Source organism: Elgaria multicarinata, chromosome 3 (genome assembly GCF_023053635.1).
Source record: "Elgaria multicarinata webbii isolate HBS135686 ecotype San Diego chromosome 3, rElgMul1.1.pri, whole genome shotgun sequence".
NCBI classification, from domain to species: domain Eukaryota; kingdom Metazoa; phylum Chordata; class Lepidosauria; order Squamata; family Anguidae; genus Elgaria; species Elgaria multicarinata.
The window spans coordinates 46,249,254-46,263,033 of record NC_086173.1 but is presented as its reverse complement, the minus strand read 5'-3'; the positions used below and the strand labels follow the sequence as shown (position 1 = coordinate 46,263,033).

Sequence of the window (13,780 nt, the reverse complement as noted above, 5' to 3'; positions counted from 1 at the left end):
TGATAACCAATTTAAAATATTTCCGTTTTTGGAGCCCTCTACTCAGTACTATTTTTACAGAAAGTTTTTTAAAGCTACAACCCATTTTCTTAATAATAATAAAGGCCAGGTCCCCCAGGACAGTACCAACTGTTAAGCTGCACTGTTTTATTTTCAGTAGAACCTCTATCATGGCGTGAATAATCATTTCAAAGGAGGCGGTACATGAGAGCAAAACACCTTAGCTGAGTGTGTGTTTGTGTTTGAAAATTGCTGGCCTAATTAGGAGAATCAAAAGTATACCTTTGTGTGGGCTTTTCTGTATAAAAAGTCAACTCGTGTTTTACATTTAAAATGTGTGTTTTCGTGCAGACAGTTACATAACTGCATAGTTTTTACCAGCACTTAAAAAATGGTATATCAGGGCTGCCTTGTGATGGCTCTGGACAATGAAACCTGGTTTGATGCCCTGGCTCAACAAAGAAAGCAAATAGTCGATAAAAAATAGTTGATGATTTTGTGATTTCAATTGTATTTTATTTTTAGTTGGGGTGTTATTGTAACTGCTGTAAGCCACAATATACACTACAAATGCCGGATATTAGCTGTTCTCACTGGCAATTTCAAGAATTGGGGGTGGCGTGTATTTTCTCCTTCAGGCTGCTAGAATGGAAATATCTAGAAGTTGTAAAGCAACTCAGCTGCCTACACTTAATAAATCTTACCAACAATTATGGAAATGAAATGGGATTTTATGAACAAGTGAACACAAATGCATATGATCAGTGGTCTCACACAATCAGATTCCTCCATAGAAGTGAAACCTATTATGATGGTACCCATTCCTTTCACATGTTCACACGGATTGTTCAGTAGGCATCTTACTAAAAGCCATAAATTGTTCTGTACATACCTTGCAAATTCTTTAACCTTTCCAGGGCTTTGGTATAAGAATTGAATAGTCTCTGTTGACACTTAAACACAGAGGTTTACATAGTAGCACCATGATTCTATGGTTCTTTTGTTTGTAAAATGTGAGAACATTTTCAAAAGAATATAGCCTAAAAATATTGTTGGGGTGCAGTTGCCTGTTTTCCAATGTACACACATTGGATTCCTGCTGTGGTGGTTATAGTGGTGATTGAACCATGACAATTCTATCATCAAAGGTGCCGGTTCTATGTCACATTTCATTACTTTTGTTATTTGAACATGACATGGGACTGCAGAGTGGGGGTTGTCTGACCATCCTTCCTTTCTCCCCTCCCCCACAACAGTCTATAGAGTGTGTATAGGTGGCAGTAAATATAATCTATGAATGGATTCATGCTACCAGTTGACTGATTGTATGTAGCATGGAAAGGCAAACTTGCTTATTTGATGGGCATAGATAGCTTCCATCTGATGAAAAGGCTCTGTCTCGGAGGAGGGGAGAGCCCGCGATGCAACTATCGCGGGCTGTTGCACTAGTGTATACATCAGGCGCACTGAGCTCATGAAGAGAGCTGTTGCACCCGCCATTTTTTAATTGTTTAAAGGGAGGATGTGCACGAATGCTTGTGCGCCCAGGTAAGCTTTTTTTAAAAAATGGTTTCCCCACTCCCCCCACCCTGCCCCTGATGGGCGCAGCGCTCCTGGGGAGCGCTGTGCCCCATGTGTGGCTTCTCCCGGCTACGCATGAGTAATTGCGCGGAGCTGGGAAAAGCTGCGGAACAGGCTACACGCTTGTGGTCTCAGGCTCAGTGAGACCGTGGGAAAAATCGGGCTTAAAGGGGTAGGCTATATCCTGGGGCCAGGGAGGGTTGATCCCTCCCTGAGCCTGGGATCCCCTGTGCGTCATCTGGACGCACAGGGGCAATCCCGGGTATCAGCCCAGGATATAGCTTGGTCTAGCAAAGGCCACAGTGATAATGCTCAGGTGTCACATGAAACTGCTTTGTCCAAAGTAAGAGCATTGGTGTATCTAGTTCAGTTTGGTCCACTCTGTCTGGATTGACTCTCTTAAGGCTTCAGGCAGAGCTCTTTCCAGCCTTGGCACCTGAGATTCTTCAGCTGGAGCACCTGGGAGTTGAACCTGGGACCATATGTATGTAACGGATGAATACTACCAGAGAGCTATGTCACCTGCCGAAATATTACAATAGATGTAAAGCATTATATGAAAAATACAGTTTTGTGAAATTCTTGGCATTGTAATTGTGCAAGGGGATTCCAAAGCAGCCTTTCTGTTTCTCTTGCCATGCTGGTAATGAAGCACTGTGTTTCAAGGCCTTGACAGCTGTGCAGAAAGAAACACAAGATTTCCTCATGTTATCTCCTACCATGAATTATACGTTCTGTATTTACACTTCCCTGCCACATGCTTTATGGTACCATTTATTAGGAAGGAATTATGCAAGAATCACACTTCTTGCATTGAAACAAAGAAAGCCCTGAAGACGGGTTAAATGGTGTAGTACTTGGCATGCAATTGTGGGTTCAAATATATCTGCTATGACAAGCCATTTATATAAGCTTCATAAATTTACGTTGCTCTCTTAAGATGGCAGGTTGTTCATGCTCTTCCTATAAGAGCTTGCAGCCTGAACAAAACAAGACAAAAGGCATGGATGTTATTAAACAGTACGTAAAGCAGCGATTTTGAAATCGTTGTCAACTAATGGGTATGATTAATCAGCCATAGGCTTAAAATGTGCATTTTAAAGCGCTATCCCTAGAGAAAGGATTTCAGTGCTGTTCTCATTTTTGTTAGCAATCTATGTGCATATCTGCATTCCAGCTTACTTTCCAAACTGTCAATTGCGCTTCCATGCAATTTGTCACAGAAAAATGTGATCTCTGTTAAGTTTCAAGAAAATGTCACTTGTGTAGAAATTATGTAGGGTTGTATTCAACCCTGGACATCTGAACATAAACTACTGGCAGAATGCTTTTCCCCTCTCCCCAAATTCCCCTGTTCCCTAGCCCCCCAGAGCAGATTTGGGGGCATGGGGGGGGGTTGCAGAAGGAGGAGAGCAAGGAAAAGTCCTGTTGTATGAGCAGAAATTATCTCGCGTTGGTTTTAAGTCCCAGTATTTATTTTAGATGGTTAAAAGGAATAACCCAGGTTCTTCTTCGTGGTCTCTATGCATCACACACATGGGCTTTGCGCCGGCGCAGAGACCGAACCGGAACCTACTATAGCTGAGTGGAACGTTTTTGGCGGGAACCCCTCCCCCACGCTACCGCGCATGTCCATGGGGTTCCCGCCCTTACCTCAGTTCTTCGTCGTCCGCCATTGTGCCTAGACCTGTAGAACCAACCTCTAGCGTTTGTTTTTCCTATTTCTTCTCCTAAAATCCTTCAAATCTCTTATATTTCACCTGTATTCTCCTCTTCTCTTCTTAATATCTTCTTCTTCCTAAAAATATATATATATATATAGTTGTTAGTAGTCTCCTCAGCGACGTTCAGTCGCAGCGGCCTGAGCCGCATGGCACTTAAGGCGCCATTTCATAAATGTGTTAGGTGTGGGGCTAAACTTCCCCCTACCGACGGGCATTCTTTGTGTGTTATTTGTTTGGGCGAAAGTCACAAAGTGGAAGCTTGCCATCATTGTATGGCCTTTACTAAGCAAACGAGGAAAAACAGAACAGATCGTTTGCGTGCCATCCTGTGGGAAAAGGCGCTCAGAGCCACAGACCTGACAACTTCAAAGCCAACTGAGGCTAAAATGGATAAAACGGCACAGCATAAGTCCGTTCGAGACCGCAGCACAGAGCAGTGCAATAATACCAGCATGAACAATAGGGCATTGATACCCCTAACGCCTGGGCGGTCACTAGCGAGTTCCGCGGCCAGAAGGATTGCTAAGAAGGCCCGGACTCCCAAATCTTCTTCGGAGGTCGAGAAGAAGAAAAAGAGGAAGAAGGATGGAGAAAAACGCTCCAAAAAGTCCCCTCGGTCCTCTAAGCCTATCCAAACATCTCCTTCGGTACCGATGGTTCCAGCAGCTCTCTCGACACCGAGGCCTCAGTCAAGACCGACTTCTACCCTTTCGATACCGAGACATCCACTCAGCCTGTCAGAGGGCGAAATTAGAGATTCGACCTCGGTAGCGTCATTGCGAGATCCACCGCAAGTTTTAGGTGGAGGAGCCTGTTACTCAGCCGTCTCCCAGACCAGTGGTTGTAGAAAGACCAAGACAGGAGTGGGATAGAACCTCCCAATACTCCGAGTTTCAACCCAGACATCAATATTATGACTGGGATTACTATCAACCACACAGGTATTTCCCACAGGGTAGGGATTACCAATATGCACCAGAGGCTTACTATGCCCAGCCTCCTCCAAATTCAAGGGTCCTTCAGATTCCACCGGCCTCTCAGTCGCGTCACCTTTCACCAGCGTCAACTCATCACCTTTCACCAGCGTCAACTCATCAACGCCATACCTCCTCCATACCGGCAGCGACCGCTACTGCGCCAGCTCAACAAGAGCAGCCTGAACTCGAGCAACAACAGCTACACATAGTTACGGTGTCGTCGCCCGAGGATGATTATCCTTCGGATACTGATTCTAGGGTATCGATTACCCCTTCGGTACCGTCGCCAGAGGACATGATACATTCGCAAGATCCTGCCTCGCCCTCTGACGACATGGGAAGATTCTCAGATCATATGCTGAGAATGTCCCAAGCACTTGGGTTAAATATTCGACAACCCGATGAGCCAGTGGACGACCCAATATATGATGTTTTTTACTCTAAGAGTAATGCGTCGGTTGCGATTCCCTTTCCTCCTGCCTTGAAGCAGACTGCACAGCTTTCGTGGAAGACTCCAGCGTCCACACAAGCCACTTCAAGAAGACTTGAGACACTCTATCGAATACAGGAGGAGGATGCTGGTTTCCTCACCCAGCACCCAAAACCGAACTCTATTGTGGTGGAGTCAGCCCAGGGCCAATCGCAAAGGTCGCATTCCGCCCCGGTGGATAAAGAGGGCAGGAAATTGGATATTACTGGTAGGAGAATTTATTCTTCTGCGTCCCTCGGCATCAGGGCCTCGACCTACCAAGTGACCATGGCCCGATACCAACTCTTCCTCTGGGAGAAAATAGGGTCACTATGTGATCACCTCCCAGAGGACAAGAGAGAGCTGGCTCGGGTCTTCCAAGCCGAAGCCTCAGCCATAGCTAGACAGCAGCTATCGACCGCTCGACATCAGGTCGACTGCCATTCAAAGAACATGATGGGGGCGGTGGCTTTGAGGAGACACGCCTGGCTAAGATCGGCAAACCTGACATATGAGAGGAAGGCAAGGATTGAGAACATGCCCTTCGACGGCAAAGGTTTGTTCAACACAAAGACGGATGAAACGCTGGACACTATATATAAGGCCCGTACGACGGCAAAAAAGATGGGCTTCGCCGCCCCACCTCCGCAGTACAAGCCTAAATGCTGGTCAAGGCCACCGATTCAACATCAACAACAACAACAACGGCCTCAATATCAAAGCCAACCAAGACAACAACACCAACTTCAAAGGAAGCGTCCATACCAAGGCCGTTTTCAACAGGATAAACGTCAGCCTGACTTTACCAAGAAGCAGCGGGTTTGACTTCTCTATCCCAGATCCACCCCCCCTTTGCGAACCGCCTAGCACCGTTTTACCATCAATGGGAGTCAATAACATCGAACTCCTGGCTGCTCACTATCATCAACTTGGGGTATGCCATCGAGCTCGATGTCCTCCCTCCTTCTTTGGGAGTGAAAGTAACAACGCCATCCCCTCCTCTGCTTCTCGAGGTACAGACCCTCCTTGCGAAAGGAGCCATCTCTCCTGTGCCCGCAGAGGAACTCAATCAGGGGTTTTTCTCGCGCTACTTCATGGTCCCGAAGAAGGATGGAGGTCTTCGACCGATCATGGACTTAAGGCAATTAAACAGATACATCACTCCGAGGAAATTCCGTATGATAACGGTTACTTCTATTCTACAGCTCCTACACAGAGGAGTTTGGTTTGCTGTGGCGGATCTGAAGAATGCGTACTTCCACATCTCCATCAGGAAGTCGCATCAAGCTTACCTGCGATTTTCAATCAGTGCGTCCCAGTTCCAATTCACCGTTCTTCCTTTCGGCTTGGCCACGGCACCGAGGGTCTTTACGAAGGTGATGGCGGTGGTGTGCGCCCATCTAAGACAGAAAGGGATTTACTTATATCCGTACCTAGACGATTGGCTTCTGGTAGTGGACAACAGTGGCACGCTCCAGAAGGACATTTCAAACACCCTCAACCTGTTGGACTCGTTGGGTCTATGGGTCAACGAGGAGAAATCCATATTGACCCCACATCAGAGACTGGACTTTATGGGGTAACCCTATCGTCTTGAGACGGCAGGGCATACCTGCCCTCGACCAGAGCAAACACTTTTCAGGATTTAGCCATCGCTACCGAAAGCCGTCGAAAGGTTTTGGCATGGACGATCCAAAGGCTATTAGGTTTAATGGCAGCGACCACCGCAGTCATCAGGTTTGCGAGACTCAGAATGAGAGTCTTGCAGGCCTGGTTTCTGAGAACGTTCGATCTTTGACGCGTCGCCCGACGAACCTACTTGTCGATCCCGAGACAAGTAAGAGCATCCCTGAAATGGTGGTTTTCGATGGTGACTCTCCTGGAAGGCGTTCCATTCCAACAAGAAGCACCTTCGGTAACGATTACGACGGATGCATCCTTACCTGGATGGGGAGCACACTGCAACTCCCTCACCGCTCAAGGTCGTTGGCCTCTCTCTCAGAGAGAACAGCACATCAACCATCTAGAACTCTTAGCAGTGGAAAATGCAATAAAGACCTTTTCACAAATGATCGAGGGCCGAAACGTCCTGATCACGACAGACAACACCACCGTAGTGGCTTACATCAACAGACAGGATGGAACAAGATCACACCCTCTGAATCGCTCTGCACTCAGAATCTGGAACTGGTGCATAAAGAGAAATACTTACCTGACTGCAATCCATGTAGCGGGGAAGGAGAACATCATCGCGGACTCCCTCAGCAGGTCCTTCCACGTCGACCACGAATGGGAGCTCGATACCGAAGTCCGAGACGATCTTTTTCGGTACTGGGGCCGCCCTGCTGTCGATGTCTTCGCTACCGAAGAAAACACAGCTTGTTCCAGGTTCTGCAGCAGAGCAGGAAGAGGAAAGCACTCTCTAGGAGACGCTTTCACCAGAACATGGAAAGGAGATCTTCTTTACATCTTCCCACCCTTTCCACTGTTGACGAAGGTGCTAGCCAAGATCCAGACGGACAGGTCGGATTGCATCCTCATCACACCATGGTGGCCTCGACAGACATGGTTCTCTCACGCCCTTCGACTATCGAACGGGGATTACATCAGACTCCCGTCGATACCGAAGCTACTGTCTCGACACCAGGGCAGGGTTCGACACGCAAATCTGTCGACCCTCAAGATGACCGCGTGGAGGATAACAGCCACTCCTCCTTTCGTACCAAAGATTTAACTGTAGACCATATTTTACTAGCAGCGCTAAAGCCTTCCACAAGGAAGTCTTATACAGCAAAGTGGCAAATATTCCAAAAATTCGCCTCAGAGAACGATCAAGCACTGGAATCTTGCCATTTATCGTTGATCCTCAATTACCTATTGACACTTTTCCAGCAGGGACTCAAACTCACTTCCATCAGAGTCCACCTAGCTGCTATTACGGCTTACCATCGTGGCATGGATGGGTTTTCACCCTTTACACATCCAACAGCCAGAAAATTCCTAAAGGGACTTAAGAATACGATACCGACAGGAAAGTGTATCGTTCCATCATGGAGCCTGTCAGTTGTATTACAATCTCTGACAGGGAAACCCTTTGAGCCCATGGCCTCAACAGACCTTAGACTTCTGACTTTCAAGACTGTCTTCTTAGTGGCCATCACATCGGCTAGACGTGCAAGTGAGCTCAGAGCTCTTAGGATAGATGCTCCTTACACTATCTTTCACAAGGACAAGGTTGTCTTACGCTCAGACCCTGCCTAAGGTAGTGTCAACCTTTCATCTGTCCCACCACATCACTCTACCGGCATTTTTCCCGAATCCTACAACACCTGTTGAGTCTTCGCTACATACACTAGATGTAAGGAGAGCTCTTGCCTTTTACAGGGCTAGGACAGAAAGTTTTAGGAAAACAAATCAATTGTTTGTTTGTTATGGAGATCCTTCTAAGGGACTCCCTGTTTCATGCCAGCGACTGTCACGCTGGATTGTAGAGACAATTGAACTTGCCTATCTCTAAGCTAGACCTTTTAAAGCCTGTAACAGCTCACTCTACTAGAGCCGTCGCAACATCTGTTGCCTTCAGCAGAGGTGTTCCCCTGACAGAAGTCTGTAGAGCTGCAACATGGTCCACTCCCTCCACGTTTATTAAGCACTACAGTTTGGACACCCGTGCGAGGCAGGACTGCTCATTTGGAAGGACAGTGCTCTCGGAGATCCTCAGATGATGCACCAACCCACCTCCAAAGGTATGTCAGCTTGCTACTCGCCCATGTGTGTGATGCATAGAGACCACGAAGAAGAAATGCAGGTTGCTTACCTGTAACTGTAGTTCTTCGGGTGGTCATCTATGCATTCACACAACCCACCCACCATCCCCACTTGGTGGTGTGAGACTTATAAATGACACAGTAATATGTGGAATGTATTTTATTTTATTTTACACTCATGTTTATGGGGGCACAATGTCGGACTCCTGTAAACTGAGGTAAGGGCGGGAACCCCATGGACATGCGCGGTAGCGTGGGGGAGGGGTTCCCGCCAAAAACGTTCCACTCAGCTATAGTAGGTTCCGGTTCGGTCTCTGCGCAGGCGCAAAGCCCATGTGTGTGAATGCATAGATGACCACTCGAAGAACTACAGTTACAGGTAAGCAACCTGCATTTTTGATCCATTGACAGCCATGGCACTAAACAGCTGGGGATGTTTAGCTCAAAAGGTAACAAACTGTATCAGAATGCAAAACCTTCATCTGCCCCTTGCTGCTTTTGATCAGGCTGCATGAGCTGAAATTCTGGCTAAAATAAGCAGAGAAGTGAAGTTGCAAGATGTCTTTCTTTTCCATCACCCTTTTGTATTCATATCTTTGTAATTTTGCTGGTAGATTCCAGAAGAACATGATTTGGAGAGCCAGGTCCGCAAAGAGAGGGAGTGGCGGTTTCTGCGCAATGCCCGAGTACGAAAGCAAGCACAGAAAATCTTCCAAAAAGGTGATCATCTCTTCCCAGTACATCTCTGGCACCAAGGAGAACAGTTAATAATGCTATGAACAAGAACGCTGTCCATAAGCTATCTGTCAGGCCAGTGCTGACCTCTTCCATGGTTTCTGATCACAACAGCAATTTGTTATACTGCGATAGCACAGAATGCTGCTTTGGGATTCGGGCCTTTTTCTTTCGGGTGAAGCACATGGAAATAAGTGGTCTATGGGGCTTAGCTTCTAGCCATGGGGGTAGAAAAACAATTTTCCATTTCTATGCCTGCCGGACAACCCAAGACTTGCCATTTCATATGGAAGAAATGGGATTTGTGCCTTTGGCATGCATACCTACAAAGTGCACAAGCCTATTTCATTGTTTATATCAGTTGTTATTCAGTGTGTACATTCTATGAGTTAGTTAGAAGTATGCATGCTCACAGTCATATGTGGTCTGGAATACGGTGCAAGGTCAAGACATCCATTCAGATATCCTGGCTCATGTTAAACTTCCAGGACCTCAGCTGTAATTCAGTGGCATTTAAACTGGGAGCAGTATCCAGCAGGAGCACTCTGCCTCCACTGGTTCCATTGAGCTCACAGGACCTACCACTACTGCGACAAAGCTTTTGTGCTTCTAAATATAATCCTAGAAATAAGTTGATCTGCTCATTTCCGTATGGGGACAGGTCAGTGGAGCTCCCTTCCAGAAATGATTGTTTTTGCTCATTTTGGTTTCTGTTTACAGCCGCAGAAGTCCCATTGCAGAAGCAGTATCCTGCAAGTGCACGGGCACAATAGGATACTACCCCAAGTCTCCCCCCCCCTTGTGTCTATAAATCGGCTATGGGGTGGTATATAAATTTAATAAATAAATAAGATACCAAAATTAGTATGTACATATGTATTTAAAGTAGCTGTGTTTGTCCCGTGTTACCCATTTTAATATGTCACCACATTCTAGATTAAAAGACATTCTTCTCGTCTTATTATGAAATTGCTCTACCACGTGAACAATTATGGAATGTTTGGTTGGTATGATAAGGCCAGTTGGTACTCCTAGAGAACTGCCTCCTAGCACTGAGAAATGAAAACCAGCCTGATCAAGGAGACACCAAATTAAGTTCCTCTTCAAACGTTCAGATCCTTTATGTGAATCCCTCTTTTTACTGCAGTTCGCATGGAAACGCATCGCCCCATCCACTGACCAGCGTCTTTTCAAGATCTTCTTAGTTTTGTTAATTTAAATGTATGTATGTGTGGATTTTAGAGACATCAAAGAGGGTCGGAACATCAATAAGATACATAACAATTCCAGTGTAGATTTTAAAATCCATCTATTATGCTAAAATCCGTCTAAAAATCCTTTATAGCATAGCCCATTCATGTATCTTTAACTGATTAGTGGCATCCCAACAGCTGCAGTCTTATTAGACTAACCCAGACGTCATTTCCAGAGATGTGCCCAAGTGACCCAAAGCTGTTCAAGACAAACAAAATTATCTTCTTCAGTCTTACTAGGGGTGGGAAAGAATAGGAGGATTGGAGAGGTAGCTTTGACGAGCAATCGAAGCTGACATTCAGCAGCTGAAATGAGCTTTCCCCCGCCTTTTTTAGCAATTGACAATGATCTTGTTTTAAATGCAGGCATCTACTGCGTAGCCTTGACCCTGAACACAAATGGTTGAGATTTTGGGTGGCTGTGCCAATCGGAGGTGACATGCCCACCCAAGAGGCAAAACATCCAGCACAAAATGAATTGCTCAGAGGCATTCTGGCCTTTCTTCTCTGTCCTGTACAGCTTGGATGGATGTTGCAGCTTAGCATCAAGGAAGCGTATTCAGGCAAAATGCCAGCGCTACTGCCGTTTCCGAAGGGCAGAGTCAGAGTTTGATATGTGTCTAATGCTGCTGGGGTTGTCAGCCATGGCAAATTGGCTTGTGTTCTGCAAGAGCATGCTAGAAAACCTTTACATTCGCAAGGCACCTAAAGGACTCCAGCACCCCTTAGCTTTGCGGAGCCCCTAAATGATAGTTTATTGATATCCTGTCATATTTCAGCAACGTTTCTTATATGTGTCCCAATTTTACACTTCTCCCTTTTAGTATACATTGAGCTCATGTTTCGTAAGCATATATATTCTGTACTGTACTGTACTGAAAGCTCATTTTGCTTATTTATAGCTCTTTATGCATTTATGAGGCAACCGTCAGACTGTGGGCTTTATTGTTTAATGACAGAGAATTTGAATTCCCTGTATCCTGCTGAAGAGTCCCCTTAATTTTGCATAGCTGTCGTTGGCATTGACATTACAACCCCTTCAGCAGCTTGCTTGGCCAGTGAAGAAGAGGGGGTGAATTTGTGCTGTTCACCTATGCTGTCATTTTCAGCACAGCTTAAGATTGCTCCCGCCAGGGATGAGAAAATGTGGGTGCTTTCCCATCTTGAGATGTCAGGTGGGGAAAGATGAGTGTGAAATAATAATCTGCTGAGAGAGATGGTCTGTCTCTCACGTACAACTCAGTCCTTTGAAACCCGGTAGGCTTGAGTCAGCAGAGAAGAGTGCCTCAAGGATTTTTTTAAAAATGGAATGGTGCATGCAGCTGTGCAAACAATTGAGATAGCTAGTTTCAGATTGGCGGGGGAGGATTTTCTTTTTGTCACGACAGAAGGTGTTTTCTTTCTCATTTAACTTCAGCAAGCCTCCCATATGCTTTCTTCGCTTTCACCCAAGACCCTTCATGCCCACCTCTACCCTGAAGCTTTGAACATGATGTTGACAACCCTTAGCATATAGCAGCTTTCCCCAACCTGGCGCTCTCAAGATGTGATGGACTGCAACTCCCATAATTCCCAACCAGCATGGCCAACTGGAGGGCACCATGTTGGGGAAGTCTGGCATAGAGCATTAAAATATGTGAGATCTTTATTTCGCATATACGTAGCAGTAATGGAAAGGCTGAGAGTTCTTTGGTGCCATCCATTTTGGAGACCTGCTTCCACTAATGCAAAGATAAATTTTCAGATTTGCTTTATGCTAGAACTCTGGAAAACCATGGTCCTGTGTGAGTTTGCCATTAATATATGGGGACTTTGCGCCATTTTCGAGTACAAAAGCTTGGGCTCCTGTTACAATTGTACATTGTTTTGTAATGAAATGGACTCTTGACATTTTAGTGATGTCTGCTTTTCTCACCTTTTCCAGGGCATTCGCTGTGCCCTGGAATTGGTATCTCGCCTATCACAAACATTTTGCCTGCTAACTAACCTGTTCTCATCATAGCCCTGCAGCATCCTGCTGTCAAACTCTGTGGAGCTTCATGTTGTTGTTTATTTGTTCAGTCGCTTCCGACTCTTCGTGACTTCATGGACCAGCCCACGCCAGAGCTTTCTGTCGGTTGTCGCCACCCCTAGCTCCCCCAAGGTCAAGTCTGTCACCTCCAGAATCTCATCCATCCATCTTGCCCTTGGTCGGCCCCTCTTCCTTTTGCCTTCCACTTTCCCTAGCATCCGCCTCTTCTCCAGGGTATCCTGTCTTCTCATTATGTGGCCAAAGTACTTCAGTTTTGCCTTTAATACCATTCCCTCAAGTGAGCAGTCTGGCTTTATTTCCTGGAGTATGGACTGGTTTGATCTTCTTGCAGTCCAAGGCTCTCAGAATTTTCCTCCAACACCACAGTTCAAAAGCATCTATCTTCCTTCGCTCAGCTTTCCTTATGGTCCAGCTTCGCAGCCGTAGGTTGCTACGGGGAATACCATTGCTTTAACTATGCGGACCTTTGTTGTCAGGGTACAATACAATGTCAAGAAAGGAGTGTCAAGCAATGAAGACAACTTGGCAGCCCTTCCCTATGCTCTCACACAAGAAATAGATATGTAATGCTGGAAGAATTCAAGCACATCAGTTGGATCCTTGCTGGGTGATGTTTTCATTTTCTGTCTTGGCTGAGGATGAATAGCCTGGAGAGAAACAGATTGGTTTCCCCCCCCCCCTTTAATTTGAAGAGAATCACCATACCATAACCTGGGAGCCCCCTTTGTAAAGCAATATGTCTGTTTGATGCAATTTGAATATCAGATGTTGATACCGGTATCCTTTCTGGTTTTCTCCTCATGCTTTCTAGGCATTTCACGGCTAGAAGAACAAATCTTTATGTACAGGAACCCTGGCATGCCCTCAGTGGTCAAGTTTCACCCATTCACCCCATGTGTAGCAATGGCTGACAAAGATAGCATCTGGTGAGACACTGATATTTTAAGGTGACATAAGCATATCTGAGCTGGTGCTTTGTTCTTTGCTGCTAAGGAAAAGTCTTATAAGTACAATAGTCTTGCTATGCCCGGATTTGTTTCAGACCATGACAATTGAATTTCAGCCTTATTACTCTGTCTGCAGAAGCAGGAGGTGTAGTGAAGAGGCATTAATCAAGAGATGTTAAATATTCAGGCAGTGGAGAATACATCTGGTTTGGAGCCGGTCTATATAATAGCATTGAATATCATGGGGACTTAAATCCAGATTTGTACATGAATTTCGCTATCTAACTTTTTATTT

The 13,780-nt window shown here is 45.8% G+C and overlaps 1 protein-coding gene across 3 annotated transcripts in view; it reads left to right on the top strand.

The window, feature by feature from the left end:
* The window catches only part of RPTOR (regulatory associated protein of MTOR complex 1), a 347,409-nt gene that overhangs the window by 286,978 nt on the left and 46,651 nt on the right, over window positions 1–13,780 (top strand). For all 3 annotated transcript variants that reach the window (XR_010025185.1, XM_063120110.1, XM_063120109.1), the window contains exons 25-26: window positions 9,133–9,238; window positions 13,350–13,464. Coding sequence is in view for 2 of the 3 variants with exons in the window: in XM_063120110.1 (XP_062976180.1) it covers window positions 9,133–9,238; window positions 13,350–13,464 (221 nt within the window). In the remaining variant the exon portion in view is untranslated. The remainder of the gene's footprint in view (window positions 1–9,132; window positions 9,239–13,349; window positions 13,465–13,780) is intronic.